Source organism: Chrysemys picta, chromosome 1 (genome assembly GCF_011386835.1).
Source record: "Chrysemys picta bellii isolate R12L10 chromosome 1, ASM1138683v2, whole genome shotgun sequence".
NCBI classification, from domain to species: Eukaryota; Metazoa; Chordata; order Testudines; family Emydidae; genus Chrysemys; species Chrysemys picta.
In genome coordinates this window covers 132208838-132223000 of record NC_088791.1, presented here as the reverse complement: position 1 = coordinate 132223000, position 14163 = coordinate 132208838, and the positions used below count along the sequence as shown (strand labels likewise).

General features: G+C 44.8%; 2 protein-coding genes across 8 annotated transcripts in view; one reads left to right on the top strand and one right to left on the bottom strand.

The window, feature by feature from the left end:
• LOC101952590 (zinc finger protein 568-like) overlaps positions 1–14163 on the bottom strand; it is a 40202-nt gene that overhangs the window by 22094 nt on the left and 3945 nt on the right. For 4 of the 5 annotated variants that reach the window (XM_065570663.1, XM_065570668.1, XM_065570667.1 and 1 more), the window contains 2 exons: positions 13418–13556; positions 12719–12832 (listed from right to left, as the gene is read on the bottom strand). In XM_065570663.1, coding sequence (XP_065426735.1) covers positions 12719–12832; positions 13418–13556 — 253 coding nt within the window. The remainder of the gene's footprint in view (positions 1–12718; positions 12833–13417; positions 13557–14163) is intronic. The other variant, XM_065570669.1, reaches the window with a different exon arrangement.
• Positions 629–12915, top strand: LOC101949328 (zinc finger and SCAN domain-containing protein 2-like). Of its 3 annotated transcripts, none has more exons than XM_065570672.1 (5): positions 629–732; positions 3727–3805; positions 5066–5728; positions 8323–8397; positions 8476–12915. In XM_065570672.1, the coding sequence occupies exons 2-5, from the start codon at positions 3727–3729 to the stop codon at positions 8805–8807; spliced, it is 1149 nt and encodes a 382-aa protein (XP_065426744.1). In that variant the 5' UTR covers positions 629–732; the 3' UTR covers positions 8808–12915. The 3 variants fall into 3 exon arrangements, with proteins under 3 accessions (XP_065426744.1, XP_065426742.1, XP_065426743.1); XM_065570670.1 differs by lacking the exon at positions 629–732 and adding an exon at positions 2709–2844; XM_065570671.1 differs by lacking the exon at positions 629–732 and adding an exon at positions 2734–2861.

The window sequence follows — 14163 nt, the reverse complement described above, 5'->3', positions numbered from 1 at the left end:
TCTCTCATAACTTTTACCCTAGTGATTAGAGTACTCACCTGGATGTGGGAGAGCCCTGGTTCAAGATCCTCCTCCTGAGGGGGAGAAGGGATTTGCTATCTGAGAGGTATGAGATATTCTTATGTGAGGCTTCTTCAATGTCTCCTGCTGAAGCTGTTCCACTTTGGAGTAAATAATGAAAGAATCAGTGAGCCCTGTGGCAGAAAGCTTACAGAATGAGGGTCAGACAGGCCACATAAGGTGGACAAAACAGACAAAGGGTGTTGGGGAAAGAGATTGATGCTGTAGCCCACTAGTTAGCACACTCACCTGGGAAGTGGCAGAGCCATGCTCCAGTCCTCCTGCTCCACTGACTTAAAAAAATATTTATCCAAATACTATTGTGCGTGCTTCACACAGAATTTCTCTCACATGCAGCCCGTCTCTGGTTTCAGTGTAGAAGCCACAGTGCAGGTGGATGGAGTGTATGCATGACGTGGTTGGGTGGCTCCAAAGGCAGGAGTACTGGGATGGTTTTAGTATGGATATTTCTCAGTTGCTTTTTTAGAAAAGTTTTCTAAATAAAACAAGTCTGTTTAAAATGAGACATTGACTCCAGGACAGTTTTTCTGCATTGTCTTTAGGAATTTAAAGGTGTGTTAATCAAGGACACCCCCCAGCCTTGAAGCAGGAGGAGCTGTGAAGCAAAGCACAGTTGTTGTGTTGTGGGTGCCAGGAATACTACACATACAGGTGTGTACTATACATGGAAAGAAGCCGGCATCATGCACTAGTAAGAGGGCAGCCCCAAGTACAACATAAACAAAACTATCATGATGAATATTAATATTAACAGTAAACTTTGGAGGGAAGAGGGGGTTAAACAAAGGTAAAAATTTTGACTTTTCATCCCAATTTGTGACACAAACAAATGTCAGAATTTCTTGGGGAACGGAAATTCCATTTGAATACCAGCTCTAGTTTCTAGCCCTCATGGTTGCAAAGAAAAGTTGGTAAATGTGACCCAAATGCACTGTAAAGGCTCAGAAACCAGATGGCAAATAAAAAGAACCCACATGTATTTATTTTAAGATCTCATGATTTTTAAGCCAGCCTCATCACTTTTGGGGCACGAGTAATTATTTTGAACACTTAGGGTTGCCAAGACTGGGAAGGGGTAAATGTGATGCCCAAGCATGATGGTAAGGGATTAACGTCTCAATTCAGTATAGCAGAAACTTTAGGTGGAGCTAGTTCCCTCTTATTCATGTATTTTCCCTACCTGCTAATACGGTAGCTGCTGGTTGGTGTCACAAGGACTAAGGCAGACCACTTTCTAAGTAGCCATAGTTCTGTGGATGAAACACCCTGGTTCGGTGACGCCAGGGGAAAAGTCTCTCATTCTTTCTATTTTGCTAGCTGTGGCACATATTTTTGCAACAGACAGGAGACTTGTGACTGAGGAACCACAGGAAACTAGGGTAGGGATAGCTCAGTGGTTTGAGCATTGGCCTGCTAAACCCAGGGTTGTGAGTTCAATCCTTGAGAGGACCAGTTGGGGATTGGTCCTGCTTTGAGCAGGGGGGTGGACTAGATGACCTCCTGAGGTCCCTTCCAGCCCTGATCTTCTATGAAACTTGCTAGCCAGTACAGACTGTATGGAAAGGAACCACTCTCATCTCAGGCTATATTCCTCCCTTGTTTTTGAGCCCATGTTTCAAGTGGCCTCCTGCCTCCATTTCTCACAGCACTATCACATCCTTAACTATCTCTGACTACAGAGCAACTGAGATCTCCCTATGTCTCCCTTTCCCACCACAAGGCCTCAGTGTAGTTGGCATTGTGTGCAGCAGTATCCCCCCAGCACAGATATATTTATAATAAAAAGAGATTGTTATTTGAATTAGGGCAGGGGTTCTCAGACTTCATTGCAACACCCCCCCCCCCCCCCGGCAACAAAAATTACTACATGACCCCAGTAGGTGGGAACCAAAGCCTGAGCCTGCCCAAGCTCCACCACCCTGGGCAGGGGGCCCAAAGTCAAATCTCAGTGGCTTCAGCCCAAGGCAGGGGGCCTGTAACCTAAGCCCTGCTGCCCAGGGCTGAAGCCCTCAGGCTTCTGCTTCAGGCAGTGGGGCTCAGGCTTTGGCTCCAGCAAGTCTAAGCCAGCCCTGGTGAGCCCATTAAAATGGGGTCCCAACCCACTTTGGGGTCTCAACCCACAGTTGTAGAACAGCTGAATTAGGGTAATGCCTATAAACCCCAAACAAGGATCAGGGCTCTACTAGGCTTTATGCTGTATAGAGAGATACCAAACAAAAGAGCCCTGTGGCAGACAGCTTACAGAATGAGGGTCAGACAGGCCACATAAGGTGGACAAAACAGACAAAGGGTGTTGGGGAAAGCAGGAGGATGAGATAACAGAATGAAAAGATTAGCAGAGAAACTGAAGTCTCTTCAAGGGTCTAAGGTGGATCACCCTCTCTCCCCTGCAGATATCTTGGTAAAGCTTCCCCACTCCTCTCCTTCTCCAGAAGGGGGCAGTAGCACTACTTTCTGCTGCTCCCACATGAAGGCCACCAGCTCTTTACATGTATGCCTGTAGGAAGGGTCCACACACTCTGCCCTAGCAAACACTTCTGCCATCTCCCCAGGGCCCTCAGCCTTTGCTGCAGTCACTCTTTTGGCCTGCGGCAGTGGGAGGAGCCATTCCCACCCTGACTCTGTCAGCCAATCACTGCTCTCAGCACCTTCTCCAATGAAAGGCTCACAGGAGGGCATACAGAGGAGCCCAGGGGAAGAAGAAGGAGGGAAAGTTGGAGCATGAGCTACAGCCTAAGCACCAGCCCCTCTGGGCCTCATCAAGTGAGCCTGGCCTGAATGTAGGGTACTCTGCTTGGATGGGGAAACTTAGGAACTGGGGTGTGTGGGGAGGGGTAATTATGTTCTGGAGGAAACTGAAGGAAGGGAGAGGAACTAGCAGTGCCATGGGGAGAATTTAAAGGAGTGGGAGGGGGCACTAAGGCCAGAGAGTAGGTTAATATAGTGTTGGGTGGGTTTCCCTGTTGCCAACACTAAGAGCTTGTTGGCACTAGGAAAGTGGTTGAGATTGAGCCATGGAGTGCTAACTAACCCTGACCTTTTCTCTAGGATAGTGGTTCTCAAACTGTGGGTTAGGACCCCAAAGTGGGTCACAGCCCCATTTTTGTGGGGTCATCAAGGCTGGCTTAGCCTTGCTGGGGCCAAAGCTGAACCCTGAGCCCTACCATCTGGGGCTGAAACTGAACCCCAAGGGCTTCAACCCTGGGAATCAGGGTCAGGTTACAGGCCCCCTGCCTGGGACTGAAGCCATTAGGCTTCAGCTTTGGTCCACCCTTCCCGGGGTGATGGGGCTTGGGCTTTTGTGCCCCCCTGGAGGAGGGCGTGGCTCAGGTGGGATCAGGCTTCAGTCCCTCCTCCTCCTGGGGATTGTGTAGTAAGTTTTGTTGTCAGAAGGTGGTTGCAGTACAATGAAGTTTGAGAACCCCTGCCTTAGGATAAACTCTCTTCTCCTGCTCTTACCTGTAAGATTGCCAAACTGAGGCTCTTTCCACCAAACTCTGGGCTCCCTGGCTAATTGCTCACCAGTGTGGGATTGTTCTCCCTCATTGTCTTAACATAACCTGTTATCACTGCTGGGGTGCATTGCATCTGTTTTCTTTCCCACTAAATAAGGTTTCAAACTCCAGATCCCCTCTCTTCTTCTAGATGGAGCTGGAGGAAGAGCCTATGGCTTCTGGGCTCCAGGGCTCCAGAAAAAGTGAGATCCAAGGAGACTCCTGCACAGGTGAGGAGGAGTAATTTATAGCAGTTAAGTCACCCACAATAAGTGAACTTAGAAAGCTGGGATATCAGCAAAGGTGTTGTGAGCTCTAAAGTCGGTCTTCTCTCATCTGTTTGCAGTCTGCCATGCCAGAGCCTGTGTTGGGCACTGAGCTGGAGTCATGTGCTCTCTGTGATGCTGAGTGCTCCTTTTTGCTCTGGGGTTCTTCTACTTTTTAAAAACAGGAAAACAAAATCCACCTGAAATGAGTGAAAACAAAAGCCAGAACTTCTTTCTCTTTTGGCTTTATCTTCCTCTCTGCCTCCCCAAGTGGGAGGACACCAGAAGTTAGGGGATCTGAGCAGGTGAATTCGGACTCTCACATCTGAAGTATCTCTTACCCCTTAAAAGCATTTTGCAGGGCTGTGAAGGTTACCTGGGTCCTGCTGCACTGTCAGGGTTGTGAAGGCTGTTGGTCACTGCAGAGACACACAATATCTGCAAGTCACTGCAGCTGTTTTTGGGGGAAGCCTCCTTACTCCTATGAGTGAAATTGCTCCTTCCTCCCAATGGAGGGGAAAATGCCAAAGGGACATTGTGGTGTTTTTAGCTCCCTACATGTGTAACTCTAACCTCGGGAATAAGCTAGCAGGCTCTTCACTAATGCATTGAATGGCAGTAACTGAATCAGTTTGCCTGTTAGCTTTCCTGGGCGAGACTTTCTCTTAAACATACATTTTTGTAAATCAGAAGGAAGCCCAGGTTCCTGGTGTGAGGGAGAGGAAACCTCAATTTTAAAGCAGGCAGACTGCAGGGAGGTGCTCTCATTCTCTATTAAATGGGCAGAGGTGGAGGGCATGTGGGCTGAGAGAAGAGGAATAAGTGGCTAAGATGAGATAGCTGGGAGGGGTCACTCGTTTGAGCCCATTCCTTTCTCTTCCTGCTTTGCAACAGGATTTATATGGGCAAAGTGTTTGGCTTAATCTGCCCTGTTCTGAGGGGTGGAAATTCTCAAGAGGGGAGAGAGTCTCATCTGTTCATCTTTGTCTTCCCTCACTCCTCTTTCTCCCACTCCTCCATCACCTATTTCCTTCTGTCCTCTCATCCCCTCTTTTCACTTCCTCCTTCCCTTTGGGAAAGGATTTGGTGGGATTTTTTTTCGGATTTAAGGCCTCACGAACAGTCACTAATTAGAGAGAGATGCCTTTGCAAGTACCAGTCCAAGGCTTTCTTTCTCCCCAGGGCAGGGAATAAACCATGTCAGAACTCCCATTTTTATTCCAGCAAGCGATAGCACTATGAGTGAAAATGAGGAGGAGAAACCTAATCAGGAAGATCTTGAGCAGGATGGGTTATCGCAACCAGCTGAAGCCCACAGTCCTGGCTGGGGGAAAGCCAGGCCAGAAAGGCAGCAGAGAAAGAGATGCATTAAATCCGCTCATCAAGCAAGAGGATCTAAGAAACTAAAAGCCACCCTTAATCAACAGAACCCCCCCAGGGAAGAGAGTCCCTACATATGTACAGAATGTGGAAAAAGCTTCAAGGGGAGTTCGACCTTCTTGAACCATCTGAAAATCCACACAGGAGAAAAGCCCTTTGAATGCCCTAAGTGTGGGAAAAGCTTCAGCAGAAAGGCAAACCTTGTGGTACATGAGAGAATCCATACAGGAGAGAGACCCTATAAATGTAAAGAATGTGAGAAAAGCTTTGGCCGGAGCTCAAATCTAATTGCACACCGTAAAACCCACATGAAAAAGAAATCCTATGCTTGTGCTGCATGTAGCAAAAGCTTCACTTGCAGCTCAGCCCTTGTCCAGCATCAGAAAAGCCACACAGAAGAGAAACCTTACAAATGTCCTGAATGCAGGAAGAGCTTCCGCCTGAGCTCAAACTTCCTGAAACATCAGAAAGTCCATGTGAGAGAGACATCCAGTGAATGTGCAACAGGTAACTTGATTGCTTAGATTAAATAAATGGAGGACACCATCTGTACTGGCTTTATTCCAATGCACAGGAAGTCTAGTACACAGTCCTGTGGCCTCCATTGGATTCTAAACACTTGGCCTGGCCTACTACACTTTAGGTTTTGTGTATATCTATGCAATGTCCAACAGAGACCCACTTAAGTAAATGCATCCATAATGTCAATACTGACACTTTTGTATGATGCTCCAGGAATTGCATTAGAGACTTCACTATTGATTTCACATGAAAGATGCTCAGATACTATGATGATGCATGGCAGTATAAAGCCCTAAGATAGCTAGCTATGAAACACTGATAACTCGCATGCACCTAATGAATTATTAAAGGTAAGTCCCTCTTTTTGCCATCCTCTTTAATCCTATAAACCAGCATAACAAGAGTCCTTACATATTGACTCTTTATTAAGAAAAAAATCTCTTCTGAGATGCTGGAAGAACGAAAGAGCCATTTTCCTCTCTCTCCTTGAAAAAGGATCCATTGCTCACTAGGCAATAAAGCAGATAGACTTAAACCAGTCTACGTGATTACTAAAGAAACTGACTCTCTATTTAACAGAGGTATCTTCTAATATACATGGTACAGAACAGTACTCAGTTCTTCTGGGAGTACTTGTGTAATATATTAAAGTTAAGGGGTTACTTAAGAGTCTCATGGACAAATTTCATAATCTTGTATAGTCTTTTAAAATTGGCCTAGAAAATATGGGGTAGGAAACTGGATTTGTTCGTTCCTTTCTTGTGTGTGTATCATATATAATATAAATGACTGGAATACTTAAGTTGACTTTTTTTCTTTTAAATTACAAATTCTTTCAAATTAGAAATTCAAGGGTTGTCTACCATGGAAGACTCTATGAATGACTGGGGAACAAGTAGTTTTATGACCTCAGTGAAGTGAAACCTGATTGAGGCCCTGATTCAGCAGAGCAGTTAATCACAGCCTAATTTAGAGAAGTGACTTTTATTCCAGTTGTCACATCTAACAAAAAAACACTTGAGAGAGAGAGAGAGAGAAGCTCTGTCTAAGCATTTAACTTTCCTTAAACTAAGCGTGTGAAACTCTTAATCCATAGATAATGGAGTTACCTACCCAGCTCTCCCAACATAAACAGTGAAGATTAAAAACTTCATATTCCTGACATTTGTAATTATAAAAAACTTAAAGCTTTTTATACAAAATAAGCCCTCCTCTCCAAAAAGGCACCACCTCACTTCCCCTTTACATCTTGTCATTAAGAAGAAATAGTTTCCCCCTCATTAAATAACAAAGGAACATAACATCAGCTTAATACTGAGCCTACTTAAAAAGAAATTGATCCCATTTATTATAGAGTAGTAATACTTACTCCATAGTTGTATAAAAGACACTCAGTTGCAACAAGGGGGCCCATGTTATAGGACACCAAAAGAAGTCATATTGCTCTCAGAATTCATAGATTCAGGCTGGTACTGAGTTAGATTTTTGCCTGTCAGATTTGAAGTGCATCAGCTTTGAGTTAAACCAGCCCTCATAGAGCGCAGTAGGGAAAGCGCTGCAATCTGTCCACACTGACAGCTGCAAGCGCACTGGCGTGGCCACATTAGCAGCTCTTGCAACGGCCACAGAGAGCAGTGTATTGTGGTAGCTATCCCAGCATGTAAGTGGCTGCAATGTGCTTTTCAAATGAGGGGGTAGGGTGGAGTGTGAGAGGGAGTGTGTTGTGCATATGTGGGGGGAGAGAGAGTGGGTTTTTGGGGGACTGAGAGCATGTCTGCATGCCATCTTGTAAGTTCAGACAGCAACAGATCCCTCTCTCCCCGCCACCCCCCGCCCCCATACACAGCATTCCACAGTAATGGTTGCTTTGTCTCAGAGCAGATAAGCATGCCGGCTGTCAGAAACGGCGCTTTCAAAGGGCATATCGGCATGTCTGCAGTGATTCCAAAACAATGACAAGAGTGGCCACTTGACTTAAGGGGATTATGGGACATTTACAGAGGCTGATCAGAGTGCAGTAATGCAATACCTCGTTCACACTGACGCCTGGGCATTTCAGCCAAGGCGCAGCAAGTGTTAATCTTCTCACCGAGGTGGAGTACCAGGAGCGCTCTAGCCTTGGAGTCAGAGCGCTCTACATGCCTTGCCAGTGTGGATGGGTAGTGAGCTAAGGCATCTGGGGCTGCTTTAATGCACTCTAACTTGCAAGTGTAGCCAAGCCCTTAGTAGGAATGTCATTATAGATGGTTAGCTCTGTGAGCTTAACATAGGTTATCAAATGATACTGGGGACTTGTGTGTGTTTTTTAAAAAGGGCCTGACATTCAGCTGGCTTGCACTATGGGTAATCACCTTCACTTTTGTAAAATGAGTGAAATATGCTTCCCTCTGGTCTGGAGCCAGGCACTGGAGAACTAGTGGCAAGAGCTCGTCCTTGTGAATATAGATGATCCTATATTTACAGTTCTGCCTTATGATGCTTATCACATAATTCATGCTAAATGTAAATGTGTGATTTACTATTCTACATTCTTTTTACACTTAAAATGTTAACATATTATTTTCATTCCTCTTCTATAGTATGTCATGAGGAACAACAAAATGGTGGCGCAGAGCAAGTAGCTATGGACCAGTCAAGACTTATACTTGAAGAGTGTATGTATAAAAAAGGTTTCTAAAGTACCATGCATAGCACTTTAAATTGTAGAAATTAATACTCTTATCTTCACACAGTGAGGAGAATGAGGGACAACATGGATATGCTTCTTCTGAATCAGCAAAGTCAGCTACAGGTCCTTCAAGAAATTCAGAAACAGCTGAATGTCCTCCTCCCAGGCAATGATCTCATTAATTCAAATGTGTACAGCTTGGGACTTCTGTTAGGACAGCAGGCAGCTGCTATGGCCTCTTTGCCTTTTCCCCTTCTTCTTAACCCCAGTAACCTTCTCCCAGAAAATGCCCGGCCTTTTTCCTCTCAGGTTTCATCCCAGTCATCTACTTCTGAAATTCTCGCTACCGCACAACCTCCAATCTCTCAACTTCCTGCTACTCCGACAACTGCCTGATCCATCCTCCTTGTACTGTAAACATGGCAAACAAAATGTTTATATATGTACCTGTCATTCTGATTTACCCTGTCTGAGGCAAATATGGCTTTTATATTGTAGAGTTACAGTTGAGAGGCCTTTCAAGTGCTATAGCACTGACCCTGCTCTTAATCTCTGAGGCATCCTTTACTGAGATGCAGTCAGTGAACATAGGGGATCAAATCAATCACACATTTGCTTACTGTAGTAACTGGTTTAATACCAAGGATGGATTTGTCCCAGGCAGCCTCTATTAACAGAGATGTTCTTCATGGAGATGCACCTAAGTAGAGCATCCTTATCTGAGGTGCTCTTAGCTAATGTGTCCCCAACTATATGAGGTGTATTTAAATGGCCCTTGTTGATGCACTCTTAATTTCAGCTTGCTTGTGCTCTTAAATGAGGTGAATTTAACTAACTGTTCTTAAACGTCTCTAAGCAAGGGGCTCGGAGTGGAGGTGTCCTTGACACACTTAACTAAGGCTTCCTTAATTTAGGTGGCTTTAAATAAAGTGACCTGAACTGATTACCACTTAACTAAGCATCTCTACTGGCTGGCCTCTCTGATAAACCTATAAATTTTGGTGCTGTTTCTTACTCCCCAAGACTTCTCCATGAGAAAAGGCTTATAAACTTGCATTGGTTTTAATATAGCACTCTGGTTTGTGTTTTAAAATGTTACTATGGTTACAGTTAATCTATTCTTTAAATATCCCACATTTTCCTCTATGGAAAATGTGGTGCTTGTTAGTGTTTAAGTAGGTATTTAAATCTCTTTGATCTAGTTAATTAGGGTCTAGATGGTGGCATTTAATCCCAGCCCTTGAGTTGGTCTCACAAGGCAAAGAGGCACAGATTTGCAGGGAGAGCAGCCTCAGTCCCACCTTTAAGGCTTTTCCAGTGCCCTTTGAAGTCAGCAGGAGTTGCCTCAAGTCCTGAGAGGCTACAGAAGAGAGTCTGGTCATACCCCTCACCACCCTGTTGCAAAGGTTAGTACCAGCATTGACACTAGATTGAAGCATTCCTGAGTATAAGGGTTCCCTTTGTGACAAACCCCCATATGAATGACTATGGGGATAAAGAAGCCCTTTACCTTTATGGGCCTGTGAACATGCCAAGTGTGATCTAGCCCTTCATCTTTTTATTTATTTATTAGGTGTGTTGAAATGGGACTTCTTCACCTATCACTGTTTATTTTATAGGGCTAGATTTGACTCCCTTACTCATGTTTAGGAGCACCTCGCTCCTACAGTTGTGCTTAGCAACATAAATGTATTATCTTTGAATTATAAACACAAGTTGGTTGTGACTGCACATAGGTTTCTGTGGACTCTCTTAAATCAATTTCTTTAGAGTAAGTCCATTCCTTACTGACTTCAGTTAAATAAATTTAAGCCACTTCTACATGAGAGTGCAGAATACAGGTTTGCATCAGCTTAACTAAACCTTGTGTGTAAACAAGGCCTTAGACAACATTCCATTGACATAAGCTTTTACTAACAGTCCATCTTTCATGAGTTGAGCATGTCCCATTGTAAGTGTGTAAAGCTGAATTTTATGGCTCTATTCATGTGCCTCTGGTTGCAGTTTGCATAGTGATTCTGACACTGTCTCTTGCTTTTAAAAAGACTTTTTTTAATAATGATTCTCACTTCAGTGTTTTTAAATTTCTTCAAAAGTAGGGAATTAAAATATTGCATTTTCTTAGAGTAGATAATTCTAAATCTGTCTGCAGTGCTTTTTCTGTCTCTCTTGTGGCCAACAAGGGAGATAAAGAACTCTAGTGCACTTGTGAATCAATTGCTTTATTGGGGTTTGAGCATGCCACTTAAGGATCATGCTGCAAGAAAAGGAGAATCTGTTTTCACTAGCAAGGACATCCTATTTCATGGCTGCTGAATTCACTCCTTGCCCTCCCGTTGAGGCAGAGTTGGGTTCAAATATCTTTCTTTCATTGTTTAAAAAGAAAATATGGTTCTGATGTTCAGTTCTAGCGGAGAGATTGTTAGATGAGGGAAGCAGGGAACCAACAGAAGTTATATGAAGCCTCCTCTGCAAGGACATATTCCCAGTGGCCAAACGCACCAGCTTTTTGGCCCCTACCTACCAGCCAGGTAAAGAGGCTGTATTGGAACTGATAATCAGGCCCTCTCCTTCTAGCCCTCAGAGTTGTGAAAAAACTAAACTTGAGTGCAGACTGATGCAGCATTGCCTCCTCAAAGCTGCAGGCAGCTTGGAATGATAGTTCAGAGGTGGGGACTGTATTTTTAACTATCTCCCTGCTTCTGATTTTAGCAGAAGTACTCAGCTCCTGTGCATATCCCTTAATTCTGAACCACCCCCCACTCCCTCTCCCGCATTGTCAAAAGTCTCCTATTTAGTTGCCAAAAATCTCCAGCTTCCCCTCTTCAGGGGCAGCTCTAGCTTTTTTGCTGCCCCAAGCACGGCAGGCAGGCTGCCTTCGGCGGCATGCCTGCGGGAGATCCACCGGTCCTGTGGCTTCGGCGTACCCGCCGCCAAATTGCCACCAAATCCATGGGACCGGTGGACCTCCTGCCGGCATGCTGCTGAAGGCAACCTGACGGCCACCCTTGCAGGGACTGGCAGGGCACCCCCCGCGGCTTGCCGCCCCAGGCACGTGCTTGGAGCCGCTGCTGCCCCTCTTCCAGCAGTTTACATGATAGTTAGGAAAATGCTGCAGTGCATGCAAAGCTAAAAGTGTGGGGACAATCAATTTTTTTTAAATAAAAGTACAGTATTGACTGAATTTCTGTACCTACTTCAATAAACACCTCCACTTTTATAATTCCCCCTGAAATGACTACAGAATTTCCAGATGTCCTAGAATCCAAGGACATTGCCATAAAAAATATTTCCAGCTTGTGTCAACCTACAGAGGGTCTTGTCTAGCACCTATTCTAATAAAAACAAAAGGGGGGGGGGAGGAGGAAGAACTGCATTGTTTTTCATTTGCCAAACAAACATTAAACAATAATTTATACCTCTGACTATGGAGGGGAACTCTGCTTATCCTAACCTAACCCCTGGAGAAGCTGCCATTCTATCCCTCTCTATATCACTATCCAGTCTCCTTTCCCTGCCCTACCCAGTCCACTGTGCTCGTCACATTCTCTCTCCACGTTCTCCCACGTGTTCCCATATATTTCCTTCCTTTCACCTCAGTCTCCCACCCCTCAAAGCTTCATTTTCCATGTTTTCCTGCATGTCACCCCCAAGTCACCCTCCTTGGTCCTGTACAGTTTTCAAACCCTAGAATGCCAGGGGAGTGGAAAGGGGGAACCATCGTCACTGAGGGCAGCCTGGCTTCAGTCCCACTGTAGATCATGAGAGAATGTCCATCTTTACTAAGGCTAGCCTCACTTCCATATCCAAAGGCTGTAGGAAAGTGGCAGTCACCTTAAGGCAAGGCAGCTTTCAGTTTATAACCTGGGAAAAGGGGATGGTCATTGCCAGAAATCAGTAAGGTTTGCTTAGAAGCCATGATTAACATCTGCCACGAGAATAGGCCGAATTCTCATAGCAGCACTGCACAAAAAACACAGTCAGCAGCAGCAGCCAGCTCCTGCTGATCAGAAAAATAAACACCAAAAAACCAAACCATGCTTCTTTTGTATTGTTCCCCAGCCTGAGATGTGCTCTCCCATGCTCTAGCCCCCATAAGACCCTCCTTTGTTGTAGGTTGTCTCTAGAGCACAGGCCCCATAACACAGCCATTTACCTTTCATTCTTCCATCCTACAATGATATCTCATTCATGATGAAAGTAGTAGTTGCTATGACAGCAAATAGAACTCACGATGGCTTTGTTCAAACCACAACTTTTTAATTCACTCATTGATAGTGTCTGAGATAACTTCATTTATTTCTCACCTGTGCCGGCTTCTCTTGGTATTACCCTTTCTCTGGCATCCTGCCAATCTGGGATGCAAGGCTCTTCCTCTTGTTCCATCCGAGAGTTCACATCAGGTTTTGGAGTCTCAAATCCTGCCCAGGGAAAACAGTCCAGGCAATACCATGATTTGTTATGTATTTGTTGAGCATTTATTACAAATAAATTATCATAGATATGAACCCAACCTGTTCTTCCATGGAGGCAGGGATTACAGAATGCCAACAGATGAGATTATGTCCACAGAAACCCACTGGGGAAGTAAAATGTGTAGCTGGAGTTATGTTGTTTCCCTTTTGGAGACTCAAGGATATCCACATATGGGGGACTAGGTAAGTCATGAGCAGTGCAAATGTTAATACACTTACCCATTTCTCAAAGTCAAGCACCTTCAGAGCTGGCGTTAGTCCCAGGGAGGGTGGACAGGGCAATTCTATGATTGTACTCCACAACTAAACCACAAGAATGAGGCTGAGGTGTGACTACAGATCGCCTCCTCCATTAAAAGGGCAATTCAGAAAAATAGTGGTTGCATGGCAGTGACTGTATCTCTCACAAAGTTTCTGGGGACTACAAGGACTGAGCCTCTAGAAATCCAAGAGAAGAACCCTGAACCACAGCTTAACAAGTTCTTGGGAGACCACACAGCTTTTAAGTAATGAGGTAAAATTAATCTTTACCCAGAGAGTAGTCTTCAAATTCTTCTGCATGACATCCCTGTAGAGCTCCCTCTGCCTTTTGTCCAGACGACCCCAGTCCTTCTTGGTGAAATACACAGCCACGTCTTCGAATGTCACTGGAATCTGAAACAGGTATTCCCTGTTCAATAGATGGATATTCAGTGACAATCCTGCTGCTCAGTTACAGGCTGTACAGGCACAAGGTAAATCCAATTAGGGTTTGTTCTGTGATGAAGTGGAAGAAGAGAGGAGAGGGAGTGTGTGCATGGGGGATAAAATGGGGGCAGGACAGGTTAGGGAAAAATGTGTTGGGGAAAAAAGAATGAAGGAGACAGAAGCTGGGGAGGGTCAGGTTGAAGAATAAGGAGAGAGATGGAGATTTAGAAAAATTCAAATGTAAAGAAGTCACCGCATTAAGAGTCACTTGAAATAAAATGAAATGTGGGGGACAGTCTATTTCTCTCTCTACCTTCTCCCTTGATAGCTTTTCTTCCTTCTCTTTGCTTTGGAAGTATTACTCTCGGTCAGCTCTTCATGGGCTCAAGCTTGGACCATCTCAGAGCTACATCCAGAATCAAGGCCATTTTCAAAGTACCACCAGCATATTCCTCTTCAATGCACTATCACATTCCCTGAGAGAAGATTAGGCTTCCCCTCCCCAGGGCTATCATCTGATAGCACTCTGCCAGGGACTCAAGAACTGAAGGCTCAAGAAAGTAAATAAGCTGGCAATATTCTCTCATAGT

Coding starts and splice junctions, on each gene's coding strand:
- LOC101949328 (XM_065570670.1), top strand. CDS start 2,803: ATGAGCTACAGCCTAAGCACCAGCCCCTCTGGGCCTCATCAA. Junction 2,845..3,726: donor GCCCCTCTGGGCCTCATCAA/GTGAGCCTGGCC, acceptor CTCTTCTTCTAG/ATGGAGCTGGAGGAAGAGCC. Junction 8,398..8,475: donor AAGACTTATACTTGAAGAGT/GTATGTATAAAA, acceptor ATCTTCACACAG/TGAGGAGAATGAGGGACAAC.